This window comes from Colius striatus, chromosome 3, assembly GCF_028858725.1.
Source record: "Colius striatus isolate bColStr4 chromosome 3, bColStr4.1.hap1, whole genome shotgun sequence".
Classification (NCBI taxonomy): Eukaryota; Metazoa; Chordata; class Aves; order Coliiformes; family Coliidae; genus Colius; species Colius striatus.
Window position 1 is genome coordinate 73,512,162 of NC_084761.1, and position 13,050 is coordinate 73,525,211.

Below are 13,050 nucleotides of genomic sequence, written 5' to 3' on the forward strand. Positions count from 1 at the left end.
TGCTGTCAATATTTTTAAAACTTGTTAGATAATTAGCAGTAAGTAATATTCCAAACAAGGCTACTGGGAATTAATTCCAAATTTGCCTTTGAAACCAGCATTGACTGATTTGTCTTTGCAGACTATAACAGCACATATTGTTATAAATGTGTGCAAATATTGGGCAGGAAGCTTTTCCACATTTACTCGTGAGAAGTAGAGGAAGAATGAGTATGCATGTGGTATTTCTGTGGTAGAGAAGACGGAGTTCTCTGACATTATTGATGGATGGTGTCTCTTGATACAGTTCCAAAGCAGATTTGTACTAAGATTGTTAAAATGTGTTCCACAATTCATACCAGCAATGAATGATGGGTTTTCTGTCTTCTTTCTTGCCTTGTGTGAAATGAGTTTCTACCTCACTGACTCCAACTGCTTGTCTGTCACCATTTCTGTTGCTTTGTATGATAGAGGCTGTAAAGAGTTGCACTGTGGCAGCATCTCCAGAATGTAACTACTGTGTCAAGCAAACCCACGAGATTGTCTATTTGGACAGAGAGCTGCGTTTTCTGGCTCTTTTTCAAAATCAATACATTGGAGATGTCCTAATTACTGTTTGTCTTACAAGTTTGGGAAAAATCAGTGAGATTTGAGTTTCATGCTTCATACTACCTCATACTGGATGTTGCAGTAATGAGGAAGGTTTTCATGCATGAAAGTCATACTGTCTATGCAAATTCTGTTTTGAAGCATGTTTTATTGCACTTAAGCTTCAAAAATAGGATGACACCAAACTATGCAGTCACAAGTTAAAGCTCCAACCAAAAAAAAAAAAAAAAAAGAACAGTACCTCTTTGACAATTTCTTTCTTTCAAGCTGTTAATCATATACCTCGTATTGTTGCCGTGTATAATAAACTGCCAACATTAGTAGACAAATGTCAGCAGGCTTCTGACAGACCAGAACCATCTAGCAAGTGTTATCTACATCACTTCTTCTCTGTTAGGGAAAGAAAATTCCTCAATGACCCTATCAGCAGCAGGCAATTCCGGAGTGTGTTTTCGGTCAGCTCCCAAAATACAGTTTTCCTGGGTCATTATAACACAATACTTGCATGCCATGTGTACATTTATGTTTGTCTAGCTTATGTAAGCTTACTGGAGTAAGTATTTGCAAATCCTAGTTCAGAACTTAAACAATTCTGAGATCTGAAAACTAAATGGAATTGTAACGCAACTTGTCAGAAAGTATTTTTGCTAATACCTTCTATGGCATGAAATCAAAAGCACGCCTGAAGAATAATACCACTCAGGTAAAAATAATTCCTCACTCTTTTAAGCGTTTTTATTATTGTTTAGTAGGGCAACTATGTTTCTTCCTCCTTATTCTAATATTTTTGCAATTGCACAGCTGTGCAATCTGATGACAAACTGGCCAGGTATAGCCAAATAGTTGCTTCTATATTTGTAAATTTCATAAAAACAGAAAACATATCTCACCTAACACACCCAGATGCAGGAAGGACCCTAAAATATTTTATTGTTGAGTAATTTATTTGTATTCAAAATTAGGAGCCAGTAATGATTTTAATGCACTTGATGTTAGTAATCAACCATATAGGATAGTTCATATTTGTAGGCAATTTGTTTTAGCTTTGTGTGTTCCACAAAATTTGTGCTTGCTGTGTCAAAGGCATGCAGGTATTCAGGGGCAAGAGGATACAGCAAATGAGCTAGCGGGCAGCTATGCCAAAGTGACAGTATCTTGTCAAAGAAAACAGAATAGCCCCAACTTGTCTCATAGTCTCAGTTTTAAGAATACTTCAAAAGATATTTTCTCCTAGTTGTCCTACTGAGTTACAGAATTGAGCTCCACAGACAGAAAAGTGAAGCGTTATTGCTCTTAATCAATGGTTAAGACTAATCAGTACAGTTTTTTTAATCTCTGTTGTAAGACACCAATTCAGGAAAGAAAAAATTATACTGTTAATAAGTAGAAAATTTTTCTGCATTACCCTTCTAAGATTCTTTTTGGTAGGCTGTCTATGTAACATTTCCCTTTTTCAAGTCAATTTAAAAGATGAAGCACTTTCCATGTTAATTCAAAGTTTGAGCATCTTACTGAGCAGTTCCATAAAGGGACATTATCTAAATCCCAGAGCAGTAACATAGGTTCTGACCCAGTGTTTGTTTAGCGTTTCAGGTCATTTATCAGATAGATAATTAAAAGTAAGAAAATGGCAAGTATCTAGGGTATTGCCTCCTAATGTTGTTTCATTTTATGACTATTTTCAGCTCAGAAAATTTCCTGAGGCCAATATGATTTAGGTATCCCACTTAGTACCACCGGGAAGCATCTTTTTTCTATTTGGCATTCACATTTCTTGCCTGAGAACAAGTACAACAGTTCTTTTTTCCAAAAAAGAAGAAAATGTATTTTTAGATTTAAAGAGAGAGAGGATGAAACAAGGTGTCAGAACATGTTATTTGCAGTCTCTTGTGCCGTGGCTATCCGGATTCAGTCTCCTCTTTACTTCTTGTCCCTAACAAGCAAGTCACAGGCTACAAGCTTTTCTAGGAAAACTCCATGCTGATGCAATCACATCACTACAATGCTTAAGAGTGAGAAAGAAAAAATAGAAGTATGATGCTGAAGCATAGTAGCATTTGGTATGGCAAGCTGAGAATCAGTAAGCCTGTGTTCCACTCTTGCTCCAGCAACTTATTCATGCTGTCTCGTGACTAATTCAAACTCCCACCACTGACTCCTGCAGACACGATCAGTGACAAAGCAGCATCTGCTTATGTACAGTTTGTGTAGGTTTTGATCAACTAGGCAAGCTCAGAAGCTCTACTTTATCAAACCCTACAGGTGAGACAGACGAAGGAATGCCTATTTTGTGGTTCCCACAGGACATGTGTAGGAGGCAACTCTCATATTCTGTCAACATCGAGATGTTGAGGCACATGGCCAAGACAGATCATTAGTCAAATTTTCATTAATAAAAGCCTTTTGCTGCCTTTGAGACAAAGTGACATCAGAGGTCTGAAGGTCCATAGATTTGACTTGATGATCTTAAAGGTCTTTTCCAACCATAGTGATTCTATGATTATATTATTCTATGATCGCTTTGGAGCTTGATGGCTCCCTTCCTCAGAAGCCTATGGGATTTTTGAATCTATACCTCAAGTCTTGATTTACTGTAGAATTACACATTCTATATAAACCGATTTACTTCAGTGTTGCCATACTTTCTTTGCTATGCCTTTTGTCATGCAAAGGATCCAGAGGATGAGGCTTTCTAATAAAAAGAGCTGTTTGGGAAAGTAGCCACATAGCATAGAAAGAACAAATAAATTCTGTTCTCATTCACAGCCTAAGGCAGCAGCTCTGCATTTTCTTCACGCTGTACAACCCTCTCAGACCACAGACATTTAGACTCTAGTTGGACAAGCTTGAGAAGGACCCTATTCAGTACCAGTCAGTTGTTAGAAATTGGTTTCTATCAAGAGAAGAGAGAAGGTGGTAATGAAGCGCTAAATGATCTTTTCCCCACTGCTGCTCCCATCCTCCATCTACCAGAGTTTGATTATACTTGACACTCCAGTGTGTTTCACAAACCCTTGCTAGGAAGCATGTCAGTTCAGCCTCTGTCTCAGGGAAGACTAGTGTGCACAGATTCTGCACTAATGCCTCACCTCTACTGCAAAAAGCATAAAGGTTAGTTCTCAGCTGTCTTGTGTTTTTCTTAGTTATTGTCTATGCTAAACAGAAAAGAATATTGCAGCCAATGGGGAAATATTAGTTCAGTGTCATAATTTTAATTCACCAGCAGATCTAAGTGTAATTCAAGAAGCAGTTAAAGTACCTTCTGAAGAAGGAACATATGTAAATAGAAAATGTAAATGTTTATTGTCCCAGGGCTTGCCTCTGCTCCACCCCATACAGTGCACTTGAGTCTCAAGAATACTTTCATCCATTTATGGATCCTGTATAAGACTCAAGACACATGGAATCATAGAATAGTAGGAGTTGGAAGAGCCCTTTAGAGATCATCTAGTCCAACACCCCTGCTCAAGCAGGGGTACCCAGATGAGGTCATACAGGAACACATCCACACAGGTCTTGAAGACCTCCAGAGAAGAAGAATTCCACTCTGTCCCTGGGCAGCCTGTGCCAGACCTCCTCAGAGCATCCTCACAGTTAAATAGTTTTTTCTTATGTTTAAATGGCACTTTTTGTGTTCCAGCTTCATTCCATTACCCCTTGTCTTGTTACAAGATACTAAAGAAAAAAAGTAATGCTTCAACCTCCTGACACCCATCATTTAGATTTTTGTAAATGTTAATAAGATTTCCCCTCAGTCTCCTCTTCTCCAGACTAAACAGCCCCAGTTCCCGCAGCCTTTCCTCATAAGGAAGATGCTCCAGTCCCCTGATCATCGTGGTGGCCCTGCACTGGACTCTCTCCAGCACTCCTCTGTCCCTCTTGAGCTGGGGAGCCCAGAACTGGACACAGGACTCCAGATGAGGCCTCACCAGGGCTGAGTAGAGGGGGAGAAGAACCTCCCTCAACCTGCTGGCCACACTCTTCTTGATGCATTCCAGGATGTCATTGGTCTTCTTGGCTATGAGGGCATATTGCTGGCTCATGGTTAGTTTATTATCAACCAGGACTCCCATTTCTCTCTCTGCAGAGCCGCTCTCCAGCAAGTCAATCAACAGCCTGTACTGGTCCAGTACAGAGATAATTTTGACACGACATAGTGCTCTGGAATGTTGTATGTATGTCCAGTACATGTTGATCAGACTGCTAGAATATTCTGAAATTATTGCTCCAATCTTGAAAAAGTAATAAACATAACCATAGTTTTGTTGCTAAGCTTCCAAATACTGACTGTATTGAAAAGTCAAGACATCCCTTATCGACATTTTTTTTTAAAAGAGACAACAAAGTCTTTTTTAACTCAAAGTATCAGTTTCAGAGGTCTAGATAAAGTCTATTTACTGGTTATTTCAAGTCTTTGTCAAATACGTATTTCAAGTGCAATGGCAACAAACTAAAATATCATGAAGAGTCTAATAGACTTGTCAGAGCTCACTACTTTACAGCTGAGTTATAAAAGAACATGAGAACAATATATACTAATATCCTAAGTACTGACCAACTCCAGGTTCCAGCTGAGAGCTCACAGACATGAACATCTTTTTTAAATCAGTGTGGCTATTCAGCCACCAGCTCTGGAAATTACCTGTTTTAACTGTGACTTATTCATTTGAATCAGCTGAATCACTGTCCCATGCACTGTGGTCACAGATCAAAGCGCTACAGAAGGTACAAAGGAAGCAATGAAGGGAAATTATGCATGTTCCAGTGGTGATCCAGTTGTCCTTCCAACACTGAATTTTCTATAACAAACAGAATCCTACTTTTCATAATCCCTTGGTCCTCTGTATCTTTACATTTTTTTCCTGTTCTTTACTGTATTTTAGCTCAACTCTGTTCAGTTTTCCAGACCTGTTAACACAAGGAACATACACTGGAAATGTATGCCTTAGAGGAGATACCTACAGGCCACAGGGATTTATCCATATAAGAGGCACTACTACAGTAAATGCTATGGCTTTCAGTTATCAGCATGTTGCTCTAACTAGGAGCTACCAGCAATACAGCATGTCTTTTTCTTTTGCAAGCAGTGCCCATTTGGGAGTCACAGGGCAGTCACAGGACAGTGTGTGTGGAAGAGAATACAAGGAGAAAGTTCAGGAGACCTTTTATAGTCTCAGCCCAGTCATAGCAGAGGTCTTTAAGTTCAAAGAACTCAATAGCGCTGGAGAGTCAGCACTGATCATCTGCCAAAGAAGTGGGGAGGACAATACTATGGCTTTTTCAGTGAAAGTGCAGACCTCTCTCTCTCCTCTTTCCAGAGTTTTGGGGATATGTGCTCCAGGGGCCAAAGTGGTATACATGTGCCATCCACCCTAAAACCTTCACTTGTGTTATTGCATCAGAAACTTCCCTTCCAGAAACGCTCCTTCTCTTAAGAAAATCTGCCTGATTCTTAACTCTTAATAAGCTAATTCTATATTGAGCTGAATATTGACTTGCACTTTGCAACCTTAAATGTTAGCTCTAACTGAGACATGGTACTCAAATATACCATAAAGAACAAGTACATTATGTCGGACTTTTCACCCATATTGCCTCTGATGCAACATTAAAAAAGGCATTAATCAGGTTTGTTAACCAGGCCTGCTCATTTGTAGTAGATGTCAGCAGGCCCTGCCTGAAAAAAAGATCTGTAGCTAATTTAGCACAATGTGACCTTTCAGAGGAGGCTGTAAGGCCAGTCGAGTGTGTAAGTGTGGAAACAGAGGAAAAGACCCAGGCTGAAACAGTGGAAATAAGAGGATACCTTTGCAAAACCTTTGGCTGTGCTCCATTACGTTGCAAATTGTGATGGAAACCCCATCTGGCATGCAATGATCAATGCACTGCTTAGACATATACAATAGAGTCCAAGGATTTTTGCTATACATCACCTGGAAGCCGTCACAGGGACGGCCTACTCATCAAATTTAATGACGAAGAAAATTACATTTATTTCAAGGAAACAAGAACCATTTCCCTACTATTTTCTATAGGAAAACATCCATTTACATTTTAATTGTGTTGTAAGTATTAGCAAACAAAAAATTACAGTAATATACTGAAGCAAGACCACAATTGCTCTGGCTATGCAAAGGGGCTTGTGCTTCTGTTGCAATTATCAGTTCACATCCTCAGCCCCAGAGGTAGACACCATCAGTTTTAGTGTTTCAGCAGGAGATCATTTCACTTATATCAGGGAGATGCACAAACCTGAAGACTGAAAGCTTCAGATCCTTTCTGTTATTGAAGCTTTTGAATAGTGAATGTTTCTCACAAATAAAATGATGCCAACCACTTGACCGCTGTAGGAGGCCACCCCTGGGGTCTCAGGCTAAATGTACTTGGGGGTGGGTGGACATACATGACCATCCTTGCCCTCCATAGGTGACCACTACTGGCCTCCTGCCTTCTTTGCCAGGAAGGGGTTGCCACAGCAACTCCCTCTCATATCTCCGCCCCATCTGGTTGCCATGTCAACATTCTGCTTGTGGCTTCACCTCAGGGAGGGAAAGGATGGAGGGGTTGCCATGGAAACTGTTCTGAGGAATCATTAGGGCTGGTCTCTTCCCCGCCTTTCTGCCCCTAAAATGTCCTGCCATGAAGCTAAAATAATCCCTGGACACGTCCTGCTTCCCAGCAGGTTTCCAACAGCTTCATCAGTTGCACAGCGCTGACTACTTATATGGGAGATCTTTTACTGTCACAGCGCTGGAGCAGCTCACCTTCAGAGACAGACAGCCCAATCTGAGAGACCTACCTGCTCCTCTCAAGGAACAATGAAAATGGGAAGTCACTGTTTATGCTCAGTGCATGGGTGAGGGAAGGTGGAGCAGGGGATGCACATCTACTTGGCAGTATATATACATTAAATTAGAAATAGTGTGGTCAGCAGAACCAGGGAAGTGATTGTGCCCCTGTAGTCAGCATGGTGAGGCCAAGCCTCAAATATTGTGTTCACTTTTGGGTCTCTCATTACAAGAAAAGCATTGAGCTGTTGGAGTGTGTCCAGAGTTGGGCAACAAAGCTGGTGAAGGGTCTAGAGAACAGCTCTGATGAAGAGCAGCTGAGGGAGCTGGGGATGTTTAGTCTAGAGAAGAGAAGGCTGAGGGAAACATGATGACTCCCCAGAACTAACTGAAGGACAGTTGTAGTGAGGTGGTGGTCTTTATCCCCAGTAACAGGATGGGAGGAAATATCCACAAATTACACCAGGAGAGGTTTAGATTGGACATTAGGAAGAACTTTTTCACTGAAAGAGTTGTTAAGAATTGGAACAAGCTGCCCAGGTAGATGGTGGAGTCCCCATCCCTGGAGATATTTAGAAGCTGTGCAGATAAGGGGCTGAGGGATGTGGTTTAGTGGTGGGCTTGGCAGTGTGAGGTTGGTGATTGGACTCAATGATCTTAAAGGTCTTTTCCAATCAAATAGTGCTATGATTTGATGGTTCTCATAACAACAACAACCACTAAAAATACCTTTTCATCTAGAAACACTTCCTGTATTTCATTATTCTTTTAAAATTCCCCAAAACTCCAGAAGGTGTGACTTTTCAGATGAGTCTGTTGTTGGAAGGAACTGTCTGTACCAATTCTGTAGAAAGGCTGTAGTTAGAAAGTATGGAATAAATATAAAAATAAAAAAAAATAAAAAACCAAATCCATGGAACATTAAAATACATAGGAGTGCTTTTAGCACAGGTGTTTGAACAGAAAACATCAAAGGTCTTGACTGTATGATTTAATAAAGCACAGTTAGTTGATCCCTACCTGTTCTTAGAATATACGAGCAAAATTATTTGTTTTAAAGGATCTCTCCTCCATCAAAAGAAGTATCTGGGGATTTGGGGTAATAGCATAGCAGAAGAATTTACAGAAGATTCAGAATGTTGGCAGTGCAGAAAGTTTCAAAAAACCCTAGTTTCAAGGCCGCAGGGCACACATACTCACAGTATTTGGCTGCTTGCACATTTAGTCAATAAGTGATACATTAAATACTACTTAAGAATTGTTTGCATTCAAGAATTTATCAGTGCTCAGGATCTAATACTGTCAAAAGGTCATGTACATCCTCTGAGGTTACAAATAACTGCTTTGACAATGACTCAGAGAAATGTATTATGAGGTCAAATACTGCTGAATCATTAAAGCGGCAGAGGTGGACTCTCCTCAGGGATAAGTGATGTCTACAACTTAACTGTTGTTATACATCTGCTACCACTTATCTAAGAGAAGAGAAACACATAACTGCAGAAAACCTCACAAAATCCAGATGACAACTTACAGAAATGCCCAGATCAAGAGATTTTGACTTATATCTTCCAGCAGAGACATATTTCATATCTTTAAAGGAAGAACTCTGTTGTTCTCTAAGTGGTATTACTGCATAATTAATTGGCTGGTCAAGAGACTAGAAATCATCCTTTAATCTCATCTTAAAAATCACTACTTAATTTGTAATTGGACAGATTTCTATCATATTCCACATCTGGATCATGCAGTCTCAAAGCCAACCTTTGTGCTTTGCTCTCCTCTGTGTTCACCATCATGGCATAGAAAATTGGCTCACAGTATGACAAAAGATACACAAACTGTCATTCTTCTTCACTGCCCTTCAAACTTTATTTCTGGAGAAACAGGAACCTGTTCGCATAGAACCCTGATATTCTCTATATTAGTGAATATATGTCTTTGACCCAGTAGATGCTTCAGGTAAGAAAATACAGTTATTTCTGGAAATCGGTCATCTAGAAATCTCAATTATTCATTTATTTTCCTAATCTGCTTTTAAACCTGCCTAAAGTCCTTTTGGACTTTACAATGTCTATAGCAAAGAGTTCTTAAATTTAACTATGTACTGTATGAGAAACCATTTAGCTTGTTTTCACCTGATAATTCAGTTTTTACACTTTCTTCTGCTGTAAAATATTGGCAATAGAAGATTCATACAACTTTTCAAACCATTCATTATTTGACAGGTTTTAATAATGGGCTTGTGTGGTAGATGGCTACATATCATTTTCTGGAGTTATCAGACGGATATACATCTTCTCTGGAGAGCAGCTCTGAGGTGAGAGACCTGGGAGTCCTAGTTGACAATAAACTAACCATGAGCTAGGAATGGCCAAGAAGGCCAATGGCATCCTGGGATGCATGAAGAGTGTGGCCAGTAGGTCGAATGAAGTTCTACTCCCCCTCTACTCTGCCCTGGTGAGGCCTTATCTGGAGTCCTGTGTCCAGTTCTGGACTCAAGAGGGATGGGGAACTGCTGGAGAGAGTCCAGCACAGGGCCACCAAGATGATTAGGGGACTGGAGCATCCTTCTTATACGGAAAGGCTGCGGGAACTGAGGCTGACTGTTCAGCCTAGAAAAGAGGAGACTAAGGAGGGATCTCATTAATACTTACAAGTATTTAAAAGGTGTATATCAGGAGGATGGGGTGTCACTATTTTCTGCAGTGTCCAGGAGCAGGACTAGGGATAATGGACAAAAGTTGGAACACAAAAAGTTCCACTGAAGGAAAAATTATTCTACTGTTCAGGTGAGGGAGCCCTGGCACAGGCTGCCCAGGGAGAGTGTGGAGTCTCCTTCTTTGGAGGTTTTCAAAATCCACCTGGACACATTCCTGTGTGACTTGATCTAGGTGGACCTGCTTGAGTAGGACTAGATGATCTCTAGAGGCCCTTTCTAACCCCCGCCATTCTGTGATTCTGTCTGAATGGAAACCTTACCTGAAAGGTGGGTCTCAGTCTGTTTTCCCAGGTAACAGGCAATAGGACTTGAGTAAACAGCCTCAAGTTGTGCTAAGGGAGGTTTAAATTGGATGTTAGGAAAAATTTCTTCACCAAAAGGGTTGTCAAAGCATTGAAATGGGCTGCCTGAGAAAATATGTTAGTCACCAGCTCTGGAGATACTAAAAAAATGCGTGGATTTGGCAATTACATATGTGGTTTAGTGGTGAGCTTGGCAGTGCTAGGTTAGTGGTTGGAAAAATGACTTTTACAACATAAATGATTCTGTGATATTCTCCCTGTACTGAGGACCAGCCTTAACACTGGCAGCAAAAATAGGTTTTTGTATTTTTTCGTGAAATACATGGTGGGATGTCACTTAATTGCAATCAATTTATTTCAGTCTGTGGATTTTTCCTGAAGATCTTCCAACCTTAAACTGGAGACAGAACCAGAAAGAGAACAGGGATGATTTAAGATACATATGTCTTCAAACAGGTCCATTTATTTAGTTTATTCAAATTTCTTATCTTGATGTCACTGATGCAATGGAGGAAAGCTTTTAGGAGTAAATGAGGCTAGTAATGTGAAATGGTGTAGTGAAAAAACACAGAACAGTATTTGGACTCAAGGTTAGAAAAAAAAACCCAGATATTCCCCAATCAACACTTATATCTACTTGCATCTAACTTATATCTACTTGGAAAAATGTGAGTTTGTTACAAATTTTACCAGAGTAGGGAACTCAAGGACAAACTCTTCAGAGAGTGGCTTGAAAGAAGGAAAGCTGTTACAAGATGTAAAGAACAAAAATGAATGGCTACTTTGTCTTTGAAACATCCAACTTTCACAGGAACATTGGTATTGACAAAAAGACTGTTATAATTTAGGTACAACATAGAAGAAAAAGTCATATTCAGAATCAAGATAATTATAATCTATAGGGGTTTCTAAATGTATTGTGAAATGACTTTGCTTCAAAGTAAGAAAGACCTTCAGAAGATTTCATTTCAATACACAACTAATATTAAATTCCTCATGCTTTAAAACTGCATAAATGGTTTTAAAACAATGCTCTGAAGCCAAATTTAAGTGACCATCATAATTCTGGATTATAACAACCTTTAGAAAGAGTTTGGTTGCATACTTGTTGCTCTTTTGTTTGAATATTAATGATTTAAAGGTTCGAATAGTGTCTCTAGATAAATTATATATACGAGCTAAATTTTTTAGAACTTTTAGCTTCATTTTTCTGAGGTCTGTGTTTGTCTGCTCAAAGCATCGTTTTGGCATATACTGTTTACACAGACTTTCTGCTCCTTCTGAAAAATATATGGAAAACAGACATTAATAAAAGAGACCTCTGACTAAGATTTCATTCCTCTGAAATTTTCATGTGGGAAAACCATCATTGCTGCCATCCTGCACTTAATTTGATATACTTTGCAGATTACACACAGTGGAATTTACAAGTATACATATTTACCTGTCGGGAACAGTAGATAACATCGTGAACTCATTAGAACTAATATAATAGGAGTGGAAACATGACACATCCCTGTACAGTGGATCTGTACAGATCTCCAATAAAGCCCTGGCTAGTTCCTCTGTTATGTTTCTTTCCTGGTCTATAAATGGGAAGGATTACATACACATTTCTACTCTGTAAACTTTAAGTCAATTTTGAAAGAAAAAATTCACAGCCACAGAATCACAGAATCTTAAGGGTTGGAAAGTGTGGAGTTATCATATACTAGAGAGAGCAGTGAGCCCCTCCCATGCAACAGCAACAAGTGGATATTAATGGGAACGAGGTGGAATATCAAGAAATCATAAATGAGACAGGTTTGGACAAAAGGAAGAATTACATGCAGAGTTAAAAGGAGGGCATACAGAGCTTAAGGGCAGAAGAACCTCATCACCTACCTGAAAGACTTTTGCCAAATTGTCAAAGAGGGCCTGGCCAGCACTGACTTTATGCTTGACTCCTCTGACCGTGCCGTTTTTGCTGAGGATGTTGACTCTTTTAGTACCAAACCCCTTCTCTTTAGTAGCTCTGACTAAAATGAGCAAGTCATCCTGCTCGTTCTCATTTTCGTCGCACTCAGAGCCTACATGTCCATTCTGCTGCCCATCCACTTCGCTCAGCCGGCTGGTTTGGTCAGTCTCCGAGCTACTAGTGTACTCGGAGTCCAGAGAGTCGGCAGCCTCCCCATCAGCGTACACCTCCTTCAATACCCTCCCGCTGTGCGAGGACGCAACGCGGAATCGGACCTTCCTCAACAGCCTCTCACCATCTGCCTTCATCTCGCTTTTAAACATCGCATCTTCCATTGATATAAGCAGTTTGCATTGTTCCAGCGTGGTGCCCATTGCATTTGCCAGTTTGTGACACTTAACAACAATATCAGCGCTGTTTTCTGTTGACAAGGGTTCTCATATTAAACCAAAGAGCACTCCGAAGAAGCTGCACTGCCTTTCTGCAGTTAATAATGAATGCCTTTGCGCTATGGTTACCTTTAAACTAAAACCTGTAAAATGATCTCATCAATTAAATATTAAAAAGCCATCGTGTACTTTTTAGCACTAAGAAAGAAAGCCAGAAAGGGAGAAATTCTTTGATTAAAATAAAAATTCAAAGCCTCGCATGATAAACCAAATAAGAGGAATGACACGAGTTTATATGACCGCA

General features: G+C 39.8%; 1 protein-coding gene across 1 annotated transcript in view; it reads right to left on the reverse strand.

The window, feature by feature from the left end:
- Nucleotides 1-12,680, reverse strand: part of GRXCR1 (glutaredoxin and cysteine rich domain containing 1) — a 44,817-nt gene extending 32,137 nt beyond the window's left edge. Inside the window, exons 1-2 of the mRNA XM_010210474.2 lie at nucleotides 12,285-12,680; nucleotides 8,577-8,588 (exon numbers count right to left, since the gene is read on the reverse strand). Of these exons, the coding sequence (XP_010208776.2) occupies nucleotides 8,577-8,588; nucleotides 12,285-12,680 (408 nt within the window). The remainder of the gene's footprint in view (nucleotides 1-8,576; nucleotides 8,589-12,284) is intronic.
- Nucleotides 12,681-13,050: the final 370 nt, after the last annotated feature.